We start from the raw sequence: 15,766 nt of genomic DNA, 5'->3' as shown, positions 1-15,766 counted from the left end.
AAAGTGGTATTTGGGAGTATGTGCACAAACGTACATATGGCTTTTTTTAAGCACGTGCAAGATATGAATCCAGTTTAAATAATGTGGAGGAGAAATCTGTCATCAAAAATTGGATCCTGAAAAAAGGAAAGTGTGAGGGAAAAGTGGGAAAGATTTTGAAATATGTTGAGAGAAAAGCTTTAGCCTCACCAGAGAATATGTAAAATGATGCCTTTTTCACAAAATTCACACTTTGATGTGCACTTTAGAATGAAAGAATGGCATGTGAGATTGGATAACTTTTTTTGGCAGTTTAAAAATTGGCTTGAAATCAACTTATCTGAAGAGTTTTATCTGAAATTATGCAAAGTGCTTTCAAGCTCTTTATTGCTTAAATTTTAAACAGCTGAAGTTGGTTTTTGAAATGTTCACAGTTTTTTAATAGCTGTAGATATTTCTGTGAGTAGGGATAATGTTGGTTCCATACAATAACTATACTGGCACGGAAGTCTACTGTAACTAGAAGTAAACTCTCCAGGCTTTTTCTTAAATTCATGGATTACCTAAAACGTCTGAAAACTTAAAGATATAACAGGCTACATTGTTTCTTGATGGCTAAGTATTTATTATTGCCCAGATGGTCTCTAATAAAGGACTCCTTAAATACCTTAAATACGTCACAGTTAGTGCTGTCTCTGCACCTGATTGAATTCTAGTACATATTTGTCATGTCCCTTTGGTCAGTTGGGGTCTCACGTCCCTGACTCTTCCCTCCTGGCCTCTTGCCCACTCCCTGCCTGCTGGGTAGGGATGGAAAAGCCAAAGCATTACTGTTACCAGGACTGTTTTGGTCACAAATCCAAAGCATATCTCCATAGGAGCTGCAATGCAGCAAGTTAACTCCATCCCAGCCAAGCCCAGTATTGGGAAATGTTCTTGGTGTTTTTTTTTAACATGTAATAGCCAAGACTCCAAATTAATTTTTGTGCAGCTATATGATGGCTCAAATCCACATTTCTGTTTAGCTCTTACAAGAAACTTGCACTTGTGCTGTGTTTAAATTTCCGGTCAAAATTCATTACTCCTTTTTATGAAGGCAACTGAATTGCAGTTGTCAGTAGGACTAAACACACACAATAAACCTTGTGCACCTACAAAAATAACCTCGTTATTTTAAGGATTCCTTGAATTGTATGTGACCTAATGCATTCAGAATCTTGTCATGATTTCTCTGGAAGACAGCACACACCTTCGCAGCCACTGGCTAAGAACTGAAATAGGAATTTAGGTCTAACCAGTAAATGATGTATAGAAATATGGCAAAGAAAGTTTAACATGAAGAAAAAAGAAAATTTATTCATCTCTTGGAAGCAGCAATCTGTCTTTGGGTTGCTGAAGTTTATTCCTTTGTTCAGCTGGGCAGTGTTCCAGGGACTTCACAGTATTCTAGTATATAGTCTAGTATAAATATTGGTCATTTTCAGTCCTATGGCTTTTTTCCTAAAATTAACTTTAGTAAAAGATAAAAGAGACTGAAAATATTTTCAAGCAGTTGTCTATATCTTAGATGACTGAAGAAGTAACTTTATTTTTATATTGGAGTGGTGCAGCAAGCTGCTGAAGTGCACATTGGCACTTCTAGTAAAAATTCAAATGGCTTTCAGAAGAACAAAATTACAATTCTATTAAAACTTACATCAAACGTGACAAGTATTTCACGTTACTATTGGCTGACTGAAGTTGCAGTGTACAGTGCAGCTCTAGGTAGGTAAAGTAGCATTACTAATGACATGTAAAGGTGTTTTAAATAATATAAAATAGCAGTCACCAAGATTCTTGATGTCCAGTCTTCATTTCTGAAGCCAAATAGCCATCTTTTTAATTGGCTAGCCATGGCAAGGAAAAATATATACAGCAGTTAAACCAGGCTACTCTTGAAAATTTTTCTAAAGGAAACCAAATGTATCTTTAAGGGCCCAACAAAAAGAAACCTGTAAATATTTATATTGGTGCAAAATATTTACTGTGTACAGAAACAAGGATCCTGACTTCATATAGAATTGACAGCACTGTAAATTGTTTATTGAATCACTCTGAACATTTTTCACACAGAAAGGTTTGCAGCCTAGGCTTTAGTTGACCGTTTGGTTAAGTCAAGCATAGTTGGTATGATGAACACACAAAAAATATTTTCTGATTTCTCTTGCCTAGTGCTTAACTGTGGTTATGATTGATTTGGATTAATGAAAACATTTTTCATTTGATGTGTTTAATATTGCATATTGTCATTACTCGGAATTAAATTCAGAGGTTTCACATGAATATTTTTGTCTGGCCTCAGGTTTGCCTGTTATTCCACTGTTTAATTTGTTCCTTCATTGCTTAAATATATTTGATTTCCAAAATTTATTTCATAAATAAGTACTAATTAATCAAATTGAAGCTTTTGGGAAAATACAAAACTGCTCTTTTCCAGGAGAAAGCCATCTACTTGAAAAGTTGTATTACTTTTTGTTAACAAAGCTTTCAGTGTTTGTTAACAAAATTTTCTTAATGAAGTTTCAATATTTTAACTACAATTAATAATCTCTCTCTTAATTTATTTAGACTTCAGTCATGTCAAGTCCTCCTTCTGTTCTTGTCTCATTCATGTAGAATTTGCCTGTCTGGTATCTCCAGTACCTGGATAGTAGGAAATTCATGTGATGTGTAGTTGTACAAACTCATCTGTGGTAAAAAGTTCATAGTGGTTGCATAAACACCCTGTAGGGATAGAAACTTGGACAGCACACAGGTACTACAGTTAAACCCCTTGTGTCCCTCTAGTAACCTGATCAAAACTAGCTCTAGTTTTCAGAAGACACATGGGCTATACTTCAAAGGGAAAACTGGAGAAGCTGTTGGGTACACAAGACTTTATCTTATCTATTTCTAAACTGTCATGGCTAGATGAATCTTTTGTATAAACTGAGGTACTTGATCTGTCTTGGTGGAATGGCTATGAAGGTTTTTTAATTAAGTTTCTTCTGGTGGACTATTTTAGCTGAAACTTGATTAATAGGTTGAGGTAAATGACCTGCAAAACTCTATCCTGGAGCACTAAAACTAAACGTGGTATAAATTTTAAGTGAGGCCTTCCCCTAATATAAATCTACCAAGTGTAAGAGTGAGTATTTTGTGTCTGTAGTGTTTTATAGGGAGAAATAAAAAGGCAGATCAATAGGTTGCTAGTTGTTGTAGTATTTAGGACACATTGCAAACAGTCTCACCAGTCTTACCTGACTAGTAGTAGTTGTAATGTAAAATTGTCATATGGGAAAAAATGTGTTAGGTGGATGAGTAATTCCTAGATCTTTTGACCCTTGAAATCTAATTTTATGATAGTAGCACTTACTTTGAAGGCTGCCAGTCATTTTAATGATTATGGTCTTAAAGGTCAAGCAGTGGACATCAAGTGCTCTGACTTTTTGAGATATTGAGCAAGATAAATTAAAAGCTAGGTGATTACCCTAAATATTGCTAGTATTTCCACTAGTAAGAATAATGCTTCTTGCAGCAAATGTGGGGATCTGTGAATGGGATTTTCAAATACCCTTTCTAAGGAATGGAGTCCAACTGAAAGGATTTCTCCTGTTCTCTTGTTTTGGCTATTGCTTGAGCAGTGCTTAAACACTATCAGAGCTTTTCTTTTCCTGTTCTGTTCCCCAGAGTTTAAAGGCTGAGTGGGTGGGCAGAACATGCAGCTGAGGTGTCTGCTGACTGGAATAGATCATTCTATGCCATGTGATAAAGTGCTCAAGCAACAAATGCTCAAGGAAAGGCAGAAAGGACAATTTGGTTATAGTGGTGTCCAAAACAAGTTGTGGGTGCTGAAGCACAGCTTTCTAGGAAGTGGCTGGTCAGCTCCCTGGCCATGGGAAGTAATGAAGAAATCCTTCCTTCTCTCTTTCCCCACTTTTGTCTGCGGTTTTTGCTTCACTTATAAGTGAAGCAGTCTTCACTTGCAGGCTGTTATCTCAGTCTGCAAGCCTTCTCACCTTCCTGCTCTTTTCTCCCTGCCCTGTAGGAGAGGAGGGTGAATGAGCAGCTCTGTGGGTGTTTGCCAGCTCAAACCAACACAGTTCTAAGCAAAAGATCAGGAGAGGGAAGCAGAAAGCTCTTCTGTAGGTTCCAGGAAAGTGTTCATTCAATATATTGGTATTGAAATGCAAACAGCTGCAGTTGCAGGAGTGGTCTAAGGGCACATTTGTCTTACAAAAGCAGAAAATAACTGCTTGAAATGTTTTGCAACTCTTCAATATACCTTCTTGCTTTTGATGGTAATTATTTAATCTTTTAACTTCTTAGAGCTCAGAACTAGATGGACTTCAGAGTAGTACTTTTAACAGTGATGATGTACAGAGCTGGAATAAAATTATATAAATGTGTTTAATTAGAGAGTGAATACTTGTTTCAAGGGAAAAATCCTAAGTGTCAATGTGATAATTCAGGCCAGCATACTTTAACTGTCTCAAAATGCAAGCACAGTTGAGAAACAATGGTGGTTAGTAAATCAGTCTGATTCTGTTGGAAAATCCATTTGGCTGTGAAAGGTAGTTTAGAAATCAAGGATACTGGACATAATCAGTTTTCCACATTCTTAGATGGATATTTTTATCAGCTGGTTTTGCAAATCTCTGTATAAGTATTTCCTAAGAGCTTGCATGCTACTGTTGTAGAGCCTATGCTATATGAGGTGTTTGTTGCATTAATGTAAGATTGCCCTGCAGTCAGTTTCAATTTAAGTAGTGATGCATGTCTTAGGAACCTTTTAAATGGAAAAAAAGGGAAAAAAGGAACAACTTCTACTTCTTGTGTTGATGCTTCATCTGAGGCATAGCCATAAAGATTATTCAAGATGCAAGAAAAAATCTTATTGCTAGTAAGCAAACTTTATAAACTCTGTTGTATTGTTTTGGAGGTGGGGAGGTGGACACAACATATACACTTTCTAGATAAATCTGACTGGTTAATGTTTTGTGACATTATTCAGAAGCAGAAATCTGTGAATAAAATTGTTAACACTGGAAATTGTTAAAAGTTATAGATACTCTAGAGAGGCAGAGGTGAACCTTTATTCAAGCCTGTTCATTCGTGTTGTCGATATAGAGTTATGCCAGAGAAAATCCTCACAGTATATGGAATTTTGAAAATAATTTATTTATTTCCTTGTTCCTTTTAGGACCAAGATGGGCTTCCTGGAACACTGGTGTTTTTATCTGCATCAGATGTGCTGGAATACATCGAAATCTTGGGGTTCATATATCAAGGGTCAAGTCTGTCAACTTGGATCAATGGACACCAGAGCAAATACAGGTAGAATATCTTCAAATATGTTTCCAGTTTGGAAGGTATGTCAGGAGTACTTCTGAAAGGATTTTCATTTATCATGATGCCCTGCTTACAGGTTTTACAATCCTATTAGCTTTTGCACGTGTCATACTTCTACTGTAGTAAGCCTAAGTTCATAAAACTCACTTCAGAAGTTGGTTTGCCTCTAATTTCTGTATCATTTTAGAGGTGTTCTACCTTACCCCAGGGACTCTGAAAGCTACTTCTTGGTTGTATCTGTAGAAAAAGTGTTGTAAGCCTTTTTAGTAAGTATCAGGACAGTAGCACTCACATATCTGTGTGATATGTGGTTGTGTTCTTTTGGTGTATCAAGCACTGAGTCTTCCAGGTATGCTCCAGTCTGAAGCCTCTTCCTGCCATCAGGCAAATTTTCTTACTCTTTGTCTTCCTGGTCTGAAGAGCCATCCTGAGAGATCAAAGCTTGTCTTTCCCTGGGTGGGTTGGTTTACACTGCAAACAGGATCCATGTTGCTAGCTTTGTCCATCAAGGCTGGGCAGGCAGCCCTCCTGTGCCGTGCTGGTATCTCTCAAGACCTATGGCAACAGGGAGCTCTCCAAGTTAAAAACTTGGGATGGCATTTAAGCACTCCACAGTAGCATTCTGACTGTTTCAGAATTTAAACTATTGACAGACATGAACTAACTGTTTTCTACCACTTTTCCCTAGTGCATGCAGGAAATGGGAAATACTAAAGCAAGACTACTCTATGAAGCTAATCTGCCAGAGAACTTCCGAAGACCTCAAACAGATCAGTATCCTTATTGTTTGGGCTTTCACATTGAAATGACTTCTAATGCAATTGAGATGTTATGACTGTTTCAAGGAACTGCTACATTTGTCAACTTATGTTATTTATTTTATTGATATTGTTGTATAAGAAATGACAGTGGAAGTTGAGAACAGTTCAGAAAAGATTTAAATTACTTCAGTCATAGCAAATCTACTTCATAATGAGATTTGGCAAGCACCATTTATTTTTGCTTTCAGAGGAGGTAACTTCATAAATTCCCTGATGTAGGAAGTTAAGAGTGATACTGGAGAGCTCTTGAATATTTTCCTTGTCTTGAGTAACTGCCATCTGAAGTTTGGAAGCATTTGATCAGAAAATAATGAGCTGAATGGTACACTAAAATAAGCCATTGCATCTTACTCCAGTGAAGCATGGATTTCTCTCTAGGTGACTAGCATGGAAATTCATAAATAAACCCAAGCTCTCTCAGGGCCACCAGTTGTGTTTGTGTGTGGTTGTCACTGTGTACCTGGACAGGAAGGGTTGGAAGAAAAGCAGTCTGCTGGCAATAAATAACTTTTCTCATTAAATACCTTTACTGAATCACTAGGATAATATATAATGCCATTAATTTAGGTCTGGGTTTTTTTCTTGATTTAGTCAAGTTACTCCATAGGTAGGATTTGCTTCACCTGATCTTATTGTAACTCTTTAATTATAATGAGATCCTAAACATCTACTCTTAAGTGAGCTGAGTCTTTCCCCAGCTACAGGAGCTGATAAACAGACTTAGTTGTAACTTGATCTTAATTTGCTATATACAAAGATGACTCTGGTTCTTCTGTTTATTAGATACTACACTCGATATAACAGAAGATTTTTTTTTCCCTTTGGAAGAGTTAGACTTGTTAAAAAATGCACTTGAGCAAAACAGATTGTTTAATGCAAAAGCTTCTAGAATATGAAAAAACTTACATCCTCATAAGAAAAGAATCAGATAGCACCATAGTATTCCAGCTGTAATATTCTGTAACTTTATTTTAGCCATATGATTGAAATATTTTGAATTTGAAGTTCCATTCCAAAAATGGAACTTGAGGATGTATTTTTTTTTTTTTGCTGCAACTAACTTAAATTCGCTGGTGCTACTGCAGGAAAAGTAATAATGCTTTAAACTTTTCTTGTCAGATCAGACCAAAAGTCTAATTTTTAGACTTTTGAAATAGTTCTTTTTTTCACACTATGCCTTGAATTAATTACATACCCTTTTTAATAGCTGTGGTCTATCTGGTGGACTTAGTCAACTGAATATACTTCATTGCCTGTGTTTTCTTTATTAACACTGTATTGTCATAAGAGATGATTGCAACAATTTCTGATTTATTTCTCAATTTTCGCATAACTTTGGCAGCTACTTACATACTTGGCATTCATGACAAGCTGTTGTGTTATGGATGTTTTTTGCCTTTTTTATTTGCCCATTGTATCACTACAAAATAGTATTGATGCTTAGTATGTCATCAGTGTTCTGCTTGTGAATATTGTTATATGCTAAACATTCTTTTGGATAAACGTTGAAACTATTTTGCATGTAATGATCAGTTTTGTATATGTTCATCTATATTAGTATTTGACTTCCTATAATATGCTTCTAGTTTTATACTACAATATACTTCTAGTTTTAAGGTAGTAAAGTGGAGACACAGGAGGAATGTGTTTGTGGGATCTGCTCAAAATTTCCTGCTAAAGATCCCTCTTCATTTCTGCTTCTTAATCACAAGAGTAACCTTTCTAAGCATTTTTTTTCCTTCCCTGGTACTTGACAGGGATGCTGTAGTATAGGAACTAACTTTTAGGATCATTGTGATTTTTTATTTTTCTTTAATGAAAGCTTTTTGCTGTTGAAAGATATTTTTTTCAGCAACAATAAATAATTTTTTCACACTATGAGTACTAAGACAGCTGTACCTTCAAAGTGCTCAGGATGCCCTTTGCAATTTATATATATTTGGAAAGAGGTAGAAAGCAGTGTTTTGATTTTTGTAACTTTTATGAAACTGTCTTCAGGTCACATTTGCATACTGTTTGAAACTATGATTTTTGAAAATATAATTTGATGCACAGAATGAAGGGACTGAGTGCTCTGAATTCAGTGTTAATCTTAGGATACAGTATGTGGAGCTAAGAGTATCTTTCCATCAACTGAGGAAAAATGCTTTGGAAGTTTGAGGCAAAGAGTGTGAGCTTCCACAGTTGCAATATCAGTTTTTGAATGGATAATCACATTGCTGGACAAAGTAGTTAAAATTTATTCTTCAGATCCTAGAGAGTCAGCTTTACTAAATGTAAAGTATTCACATTGCTTTGGATGAGCTGCTTTATGAAGCTGAGAGAGTAACTGAGGAAAACAACTGGCTGTCTTTTTTGCATTTGAGCTACTGAGTTGTAAGTTCTGGTTTTCTACAGCAATATGCTTGCTGCTGTTTCCATCTTTGCTTCAATATCTTTTTATCATTAGTTGTTTTGGCTTTTTTTCCCCTTCCACAGGGATGTTTGTTTTAACAGGAGACTCTCATGGAGGACTTGGTCATCTCAGAGAAGTGTTTATGATGAGCATTTGATAAATGGTATAACATGCAAATCAGAGAACAGATACATACATTTCACCTCTTCTATAAAGAGAAAGTATTTTTCCCCAAGTTAAGATGGTAAACTATAATTATTTACCATATATGAGTACCATTGTTCAAGTATTTTCAGTCCCACAGCCATGTATAATAAAATAAATACCAGGTGAAAATGTCCTAATTGTGAAACACTGAGTTACTTTTACTCTATCTTTCTCATATTGTTTTCTTCAGAGATGAAGCTGATTTACGAAGAAGCTCACTTTGGGCACTGCAGCAGCAGTTGTTCTGTGTAGAGTGGTTGATGTTACTATTTATATGAATGCATATTTTCCTTAAACTAGCTACTTCCAGAGCTGTGGAATTTTTCATCAGGGATAAGTATGAAAAGAAGAAGTATTATGATAAAAATGCAATTAATGCCTTCAATGTAAGTAAACACTTTAAGCAGGAATTGTCACTTTGTTTTTGAAAGCTATGTAAGAGAAATGTAGTGAACATTATGCATGTTAAAATGTCTTTTACATTTGAAAACCTTTTGACTCAGACCTAAGTGCTTTTTTTCTCTATCTTTTGAAGACTATTCCTAGGTTCCATAAATTTTACCTCTGTTGTCTATTACATTCATATTAGCAAAGCATTATGATCCAACAGGTTTTATGATCCTTTATTTTATGGTTTTCCCTCATGGGTATTTCTTTAACAGTACCATTTGAGTTTTTTTATTTATCTTTTCCATGTTACAGGGGTAAGATAGGATTATTGTTTATGGTGACATGGTCTTCCCTCACTCTCTGTAAACCTTGATGAGAAATCCTCGAGTGTTTTGAGCCCTTCTTCTGCTGAATTCCAGGCTGTTGCTTGTGGTGAGGTGCACTGTAGTGCACACACAGGCAGTACAAAGAACCTGCTGTTAAATCCTGTAGCTGTGTGTTCACTACTGTAAGTTGGGGAGTGCTTCTCTGGCAAAGGAGTTTGGAGAATTTGAACCTTTATGGAAGTTCAGAGTCTTCTTAGGTTTCTTTCTTTGTTTTTTGATACATCTGTTTCTGGGATACATCATCTAGTTCATACATTTTTCATTATATAGTTGTATTTATGCTGAAACATACACAGCTATGTACCTGCTTTGTTTAACCATGGCCTAACACGTAGCTTTACTACTCTGCCTTAATATGCAGTGAACTTTTACAGGGGCAAGTGCAAGTGTAGGTTTAAAGCATGAGAATTTATGCTGCATTTCCCATTTGAGAAAATGAATCTTTGAATGATGGTTTCATTTTAGAAGGGTAAAAAAGCAAACCTGGGAAGTAGAAAAGAGTATTTCAGTAAGTACTGTTGAAATGGGGGAAAATTGCTTCTCTTAACATGTAAGGTGCAATTGTGGTTTGAACTACAAATCGGTTACCCTTCTTTACTTTTATTCCAAAATATAAAGTAGGAAGAAGAGTTTAAAATTATACTTCCTTAAAAAGTTTTTAAGACGCTCAACATTTTTCTACACAGAGAACCTTGGTGTCTAATGTAGCAGTTCACTCCTGCCTTAATATGTTTGAAGGAGTAATTAGCTTTATCATATTGCAGAGTTAGCTGCCATAGCAGCAAGGATAGAATCCAGACAAGCTGAAGAGATACATATGTGTTACTGCTGATACTTTCTTCCTACTTGGGCTTTCTTGGGCTTTCTTCCTACTTGGGCTTTTCTTTCCTTGACTAGTGTAAATGCTGTAATCTTTCTGGGAACAAAATCTGATCATACAATATTTTAGCAATAGATGTGTCATACACATTCAGAGTCACCTGTGTTTCTTGAAGGCCACAAGGCATCAGGTTTGAGGTGGACAATCTGTAGTCACAGTTGTGGCAGATCCTAAAGTACAGGGTAGTAAATGAGCTGCACAAGGGCAGCACCTGCAGTCGTTGTCTGATGCTTGTGCTGGGTTATCCTGCCTGGCCCTGCCCAGCTCACATGTGCCTGTAGTGCTGCAGCTGGTGTCCAGTGATGGTCTTTCTACTGGGTCTGGGCCTGACAAGGAAGAAGAAGTGAAGTTGAGCCTCTGTTCTGCTTGTCTGATACTCTGCATTTCTGTTCTTCTGGAAAATTTCTTCACTGTACTTACATTTGCAGAGAGCATCTTGTACCCTATTTTTAATCAAAATTAGTATTCTTGGTGGGACACATGAGCTTTTAGCACACTTTTTGTTACCACCTTTGAAATGGAAATGCCTTCATCTTGGATTAGGACTAATTTAAGTTAGAGATGCATGCATACATTGTCTTTTCTTAAAATTAATCCCTTCTAGGTATAAGCAGATGATATAGAAGTGCATAAAGAGGGCTGCAATGCCTAAGGGTCGCTTTCCTTAATGTGATACTTTCACTGAGGTGTCATATGGAAATTTAAGGGACTTTCCCAGATTCTATCTATGTTGCAAGTTGCTCATGGAAAAAGCTTCCCATAGCATAAATGTTGTTTTGAATAGATTATTTTAAAAGATGCAATACAATATTTCTCTTAGTGTGATTTTGGTGGGTTCATAAGCTTTTCAGGTTTGTCTACCAGTACATCTCTGTCAATGTATTCTGTGTGTTGAAGCCCAGGAGTATATATCAAGGTTCAGTTGTTGACTGACAGGATTCATTTGTTACAATGAGTTATGAATGTCTTTTTTTGCAAATCTTCTATTTTATTTTTCCTAAGTATAGAAGATCTTTTGTTCTATGACAAGACCGTTGTATTACTAAGTTTGATTTTTAGAGTTGCGCAGTATAGTAACAAAATAAGCTAGTGCAGAGGCCAGTGGTGCCATGCAGACTAAAAATATGCAAATATGAAATTTTTTCAACACTAAAACGTGATGAAGGATAAAGCTATGGGCAAAAAAGGCATCTGTGATTTTATTGGCTAGTTACATTTAAAATAGAATAGGGCATTTAAGTAGAAATCAAATATACATTAGAATAATCTAATGCTGACTGACTGAAAGCAACTGGACTTTAAAATCTTTTAAATCTACTAAAATGTATATTATCTCAGAGTTTTCTGATGCAGCATTTTTGGAAAAATGTGAGAAGCTTGTTCTGTATCACTGTTCAGGACTACATGTGTGGTATAATTTTCTCAGCTGTTGTAAGTGGGTTATCAGTAAATAGTTACTCTCATTTTCTTGCTTAGACCCAGTGCAGGCTTGTGGCTAATTTATAAAAAGACCCCAGAGCCTAATGCCCTGGAACAATGTATGTATGTTTGTCCTGTGAATAACACATGGGATGTGGTATTGTTTATTGGAAAAAACTGATTTTGTTCTTTGAACAATCAGCTTAGGAGCAGCAGTAGCTGTTGGCAAGTAAATGTATTTTAAATATCTTCAGCGTAATACTATTGTCCTGGAATCAATTTTTGCTAGACCTCATTCTCGATTTTTAGGCATACATAAGCTATGAATGATGTATAGCATAGAATCTAATAAATCCAACTTCAAATAGCAGTGAAACAATTAGGGCATCTTTATAAATGGTGCATCCAAGGTACAGTAACAAGAACAGTTTCCTGTGCAATATGCTGTACTTTTTGACTTCATTTATTCTTGAAAGCTTCTGAAATGTAAGTGGGAGCTTGCATTGCTTCTGTAGTTAGCAACAGACAGTTGCCATAGGTCAACTGGAGGAGGTGATTTTGGGTGATAAAACTACCCTACAGACATGAAACTGGGACCACTGTTCCACTTTGGAATTGTACGTGGTCATCACTTTGCAGCACCTGCAAATCCTTTTATATTCGTCATAGGGTTTTTTTGTACCCAGCAATCCTAGAGCTAAAGGGTAAAGCATGCAGAGCATTTTCATCTATAACCACCTTAGTCCTGAAGACTGGTAAACCTTGTCTTTGCTTTGGGCTCTCATTAGACTCCCTATGCTCCTTTAGTTTGTCTCCTGGAATACTCTTAAAAGAGTACAGCTTACAATTACATAAACACTTTCCCCCAAGAATCTGAACTTGTATGCTTAAATAAATGACTTGATTGACTTTTTCAGAATGGTTGCAGTCAATATAAGTGAGGCAAATATGAGCCATGGAGAAATGCTCTGGAGTGTGGGGTTTTATGAAAGTCATGTTGAACAGAATATTCATCTTGACTGACAATCTCTGTACTGAGTCCCAAATACTTAGCATTTCTATGCAACTGGTTATGTGGAGGAGCAGTTATTAATGAGGTTGATGATCTTAGTGACCAAGAGATGTGGCAAGTCCTTGTTTTAGGTTGTTTGTGGAATTACTAAGGATCTTCCAAACTTACTGGCCTAGAGGACTTCAGCTTTGAGGTAGATGTTTACAGTTTATCAATAAATAAAAAGGAAATGTGTCATTTTCAGAACCAAGCTTCCAGAAAGAGTAAAATCTGTCTAGAAAATGCTGTTCTAGAATATGCGGTAAGAACCGCTGGGGTTATTCCTAGAGATGCAGGACTGCACTAAAGAAGTTTTTTCTGGTTCACAACCCCAATAATTGAATTTGACACTATCTATATGCAGCTAAGTTAAAAGTTTACTAAAGTTGCGCAGAGATTCAGAAAATCAAGTTTGAAGCAATCATATTTTCTCAATTCAAAAAAAAATAGCACCTCTTATTTAATGTAAAATAAAACCTGTAAAAAGACAATCTTCCTTCAACTCTTGGTTATTTTTTATCTAATACAATGACCCTTATGCTTTACAAGTAATGAGGAAGAGCAGTGAGGATAAAGGTTAGCTATGTAGGTATGTATGTATCATCATAAACAATCGCTATGGCTTTTAATAAAAATAAGTATATAGGAGAATGCATATAGGAATCACCTTATTCAGGTTGGATGATGATTCAGCTGAAGTAGATTTCAAATACTTTCAGTCTCAAAAATTATGAACTGGTACAATCTATTCCACTACATGAAATGGGAATATGTTATCACATCCTGACAATGTTTAGAGAATAGGAAAGAAAGCATGTGAATTATGTATGGAGCAGAAGTTTCGTGTAACTCTTAAGTTCACTGAAGGAAAAGAATTATGTGTCTACATTTTTCATGTTTTCCTAAGACGTGTATAATTTAAGAAGTGTGAACTTAGACAACTGGCTAAAACGTGATGTGCATTTAAAGATTGTGATGGCACACTTTCCAGAAAGTTACCTTAAAGGAGATGAAATCTGTAATATATTTACTGCACTAAAATATGTTAGGTAGGCATCTTAAGATATAGAAATTGGGGTATTAAAGGCCACATGAACATTTCAGTTTATAGTAGCCAGCATTCAGAAGCATTCAGTCATTATTGTGGAGGGACTGGTTACCAGTTACCCCTCACAAAAGTGCAGAAAAACAAACTGGGATTTTTTGTGGTCTATGAAAAACTTTGGAATCAACCAATAGGAAGTGTTTTTAAATGTGGTTGTCAAGATAGGCATCAATAGGGAGCACTGAAATACCCTACAGGATTATGACTTCAAGGTGGGGGTAGGGAAAGCAGGGTAAATTATTTTCAACATAATTTTGTTAGAATGGATTAAATTGTAGATTTGCAGAATGTGAAAAACGCCAATCACTTTTTTTTTAATTTTAAAAGTTTAATAGTAATAAAATTGTTATAAAAATAGGAATACAATTAGAGTAATAACAATTTGGACAATTTGAATTAGGACAATATGAGACAATAGAGACAAAGAGTTACCGATGTCTGGGTACCTTTTTCTGGGCAGCACAAGCCCACCCGTTAACAAAGGATTAACCCTTAAAAACAATAGCCTGTTGCATATTCATACACTTCATACATGATGCATAAATTCCGTTCAAATACAGGATTCTGCCTGGTCAGCTTCTTCTTCTGAATCCTAACAGTGCCTTCGAGGCGGGAAGAAGTTCGTTTCTTCTGATAAGAGGGCAGTAAATTCTTTTTCTCTGAAAGATTTAGGTGTCCTGTGGCTGCTATCTCACTGTGAGTCCTTTCTTTAAAAAAAGTATCCTACATAGCATAGTTTCTATTTTAACATTTTTATAACCTAAAAGTATATTTAACACACTACTTAAGAGAATTAATACAGCATTACTTTCTAACACAACACATATAATATTCATTTTAATATTTGTGAAAAGCCAATAATAAAATACACATTAGTCTTTGTTCCCTGCTCATTCCCCACCGCCAGTTTTCTTTCCTCCAGACTAAGTCTAAATTCACTAAGCCTGTCCTTGTCTGAAAGGTGCTCCAGTCCTTTAATCATCTTAGTGTATCTTTGCTGGATTTGTTTCAGTGTGCCCTTGTCTCTCCTGTACTTGTGAGCCCAGAATTGGCCATGGGGCAAGCTTGTGTCCAGCTTGTCCACCAGAATCTCCAGGTCCTTTTCTGCAAATCTGCTTTCCATCCACTTGATACTGAGCCCATACTGGTGCATGAAGGTACTGTACCACCAGTATGGTGCAAGGATTGGCACTTTCCTTTGAACATCAGGTGACTCCTGATGGCCCATCCTGTCAGTGCTGCTCTGAATGGCAGTATGCCTGTATTAGTACATGAACCACTCTTGCTGTTTGTATCCTTTGCAAACCTCTACTCTGCACCACTGCATGGCTCGTTGCTGAAGAAGTTCAATAGTGTTTGCCCCAGTGTCAGTGCCTGGGTGTATCACAAGTGACAGCCCTTCAGCAGCACTTGGCCAAGCGGTGGAATAAATGAAGGAGTTGGAGAAGCCAGACTGGATTTTCAGTAAGCCAGCTGCAATCCCAGTAGCTCCCACATGCAGGGTCTTGTTTTCACCACTTCCATAAATACTTCACACAGCTAGACCCCATAGCTACAAGTTGCTATGTGCAAGTAAACAAAACTTTGCCAAAGATGAAATCTCTAGTGACTACCTTGCCAGTTTAACATGGATCATGAAAATGTAAATGATCTTGCCTGCAGCAGAGAAAGCCACTTAAGGGAAAAGAAGGTATTGTTCTGAAGTGCAGAGGAATTCTCACTAAAGACAATTTTACCTGGAACAAATGCAGAAAACACTGGTT

General features: G+C 36.4%; 1 protein-coding gene across 4 annotated transcripts in view; it reads left to right on the top strand.

Annotated features, from left to right (window-relative positions):
• The window catches only part of SMAP1 (small ArfGAP 1), a 91,567-nt gene that overhangs the window by 21,746 nt on the left and 54,055 nt on the right, over positions 1 to 15,766 (top strand). For all 4 annotated transcript variants that reach the window (XM_058801338.1, XM_058801337.1, XM_058801336.1 and 1 more), the window contains exons 2-4: positions 5,201 to 5,334; positions 6,038 to 6,123; positions 9,083 to 9,158. In XM_058801338.1, coding sequence (XP_058657321.1) covers positions 5,201 to 5,334; positions 6,038 to 6,123; positions 9,083 to 9,158 — 296 coding nt within the window. The remainder of the gene's footprint in view (positions 1 to 5,200; positions 5,335 to 6,037; positions 6,124 to 9,082; positions 9,159 to 15,766) is intronic.

This window comes from Ammospiza caudacuta, chromosome 3 (genome assembly GCF_027887145.1).
Source record: "Ammospiza caudacuta isolate bAmmCau1 chromosome 3, bAmmCau1.pri, whole genome shotgun sequence".
Lineage (NCBI taxonomy): Eukaryota > Metazoa > Chordata > Aves > Passeriformes > Passerellidae > Ammospiza > Ammospiza caudacuta.
This window is presented reverse-complemented; position numbering and strand designations above follow the sequence as displayed.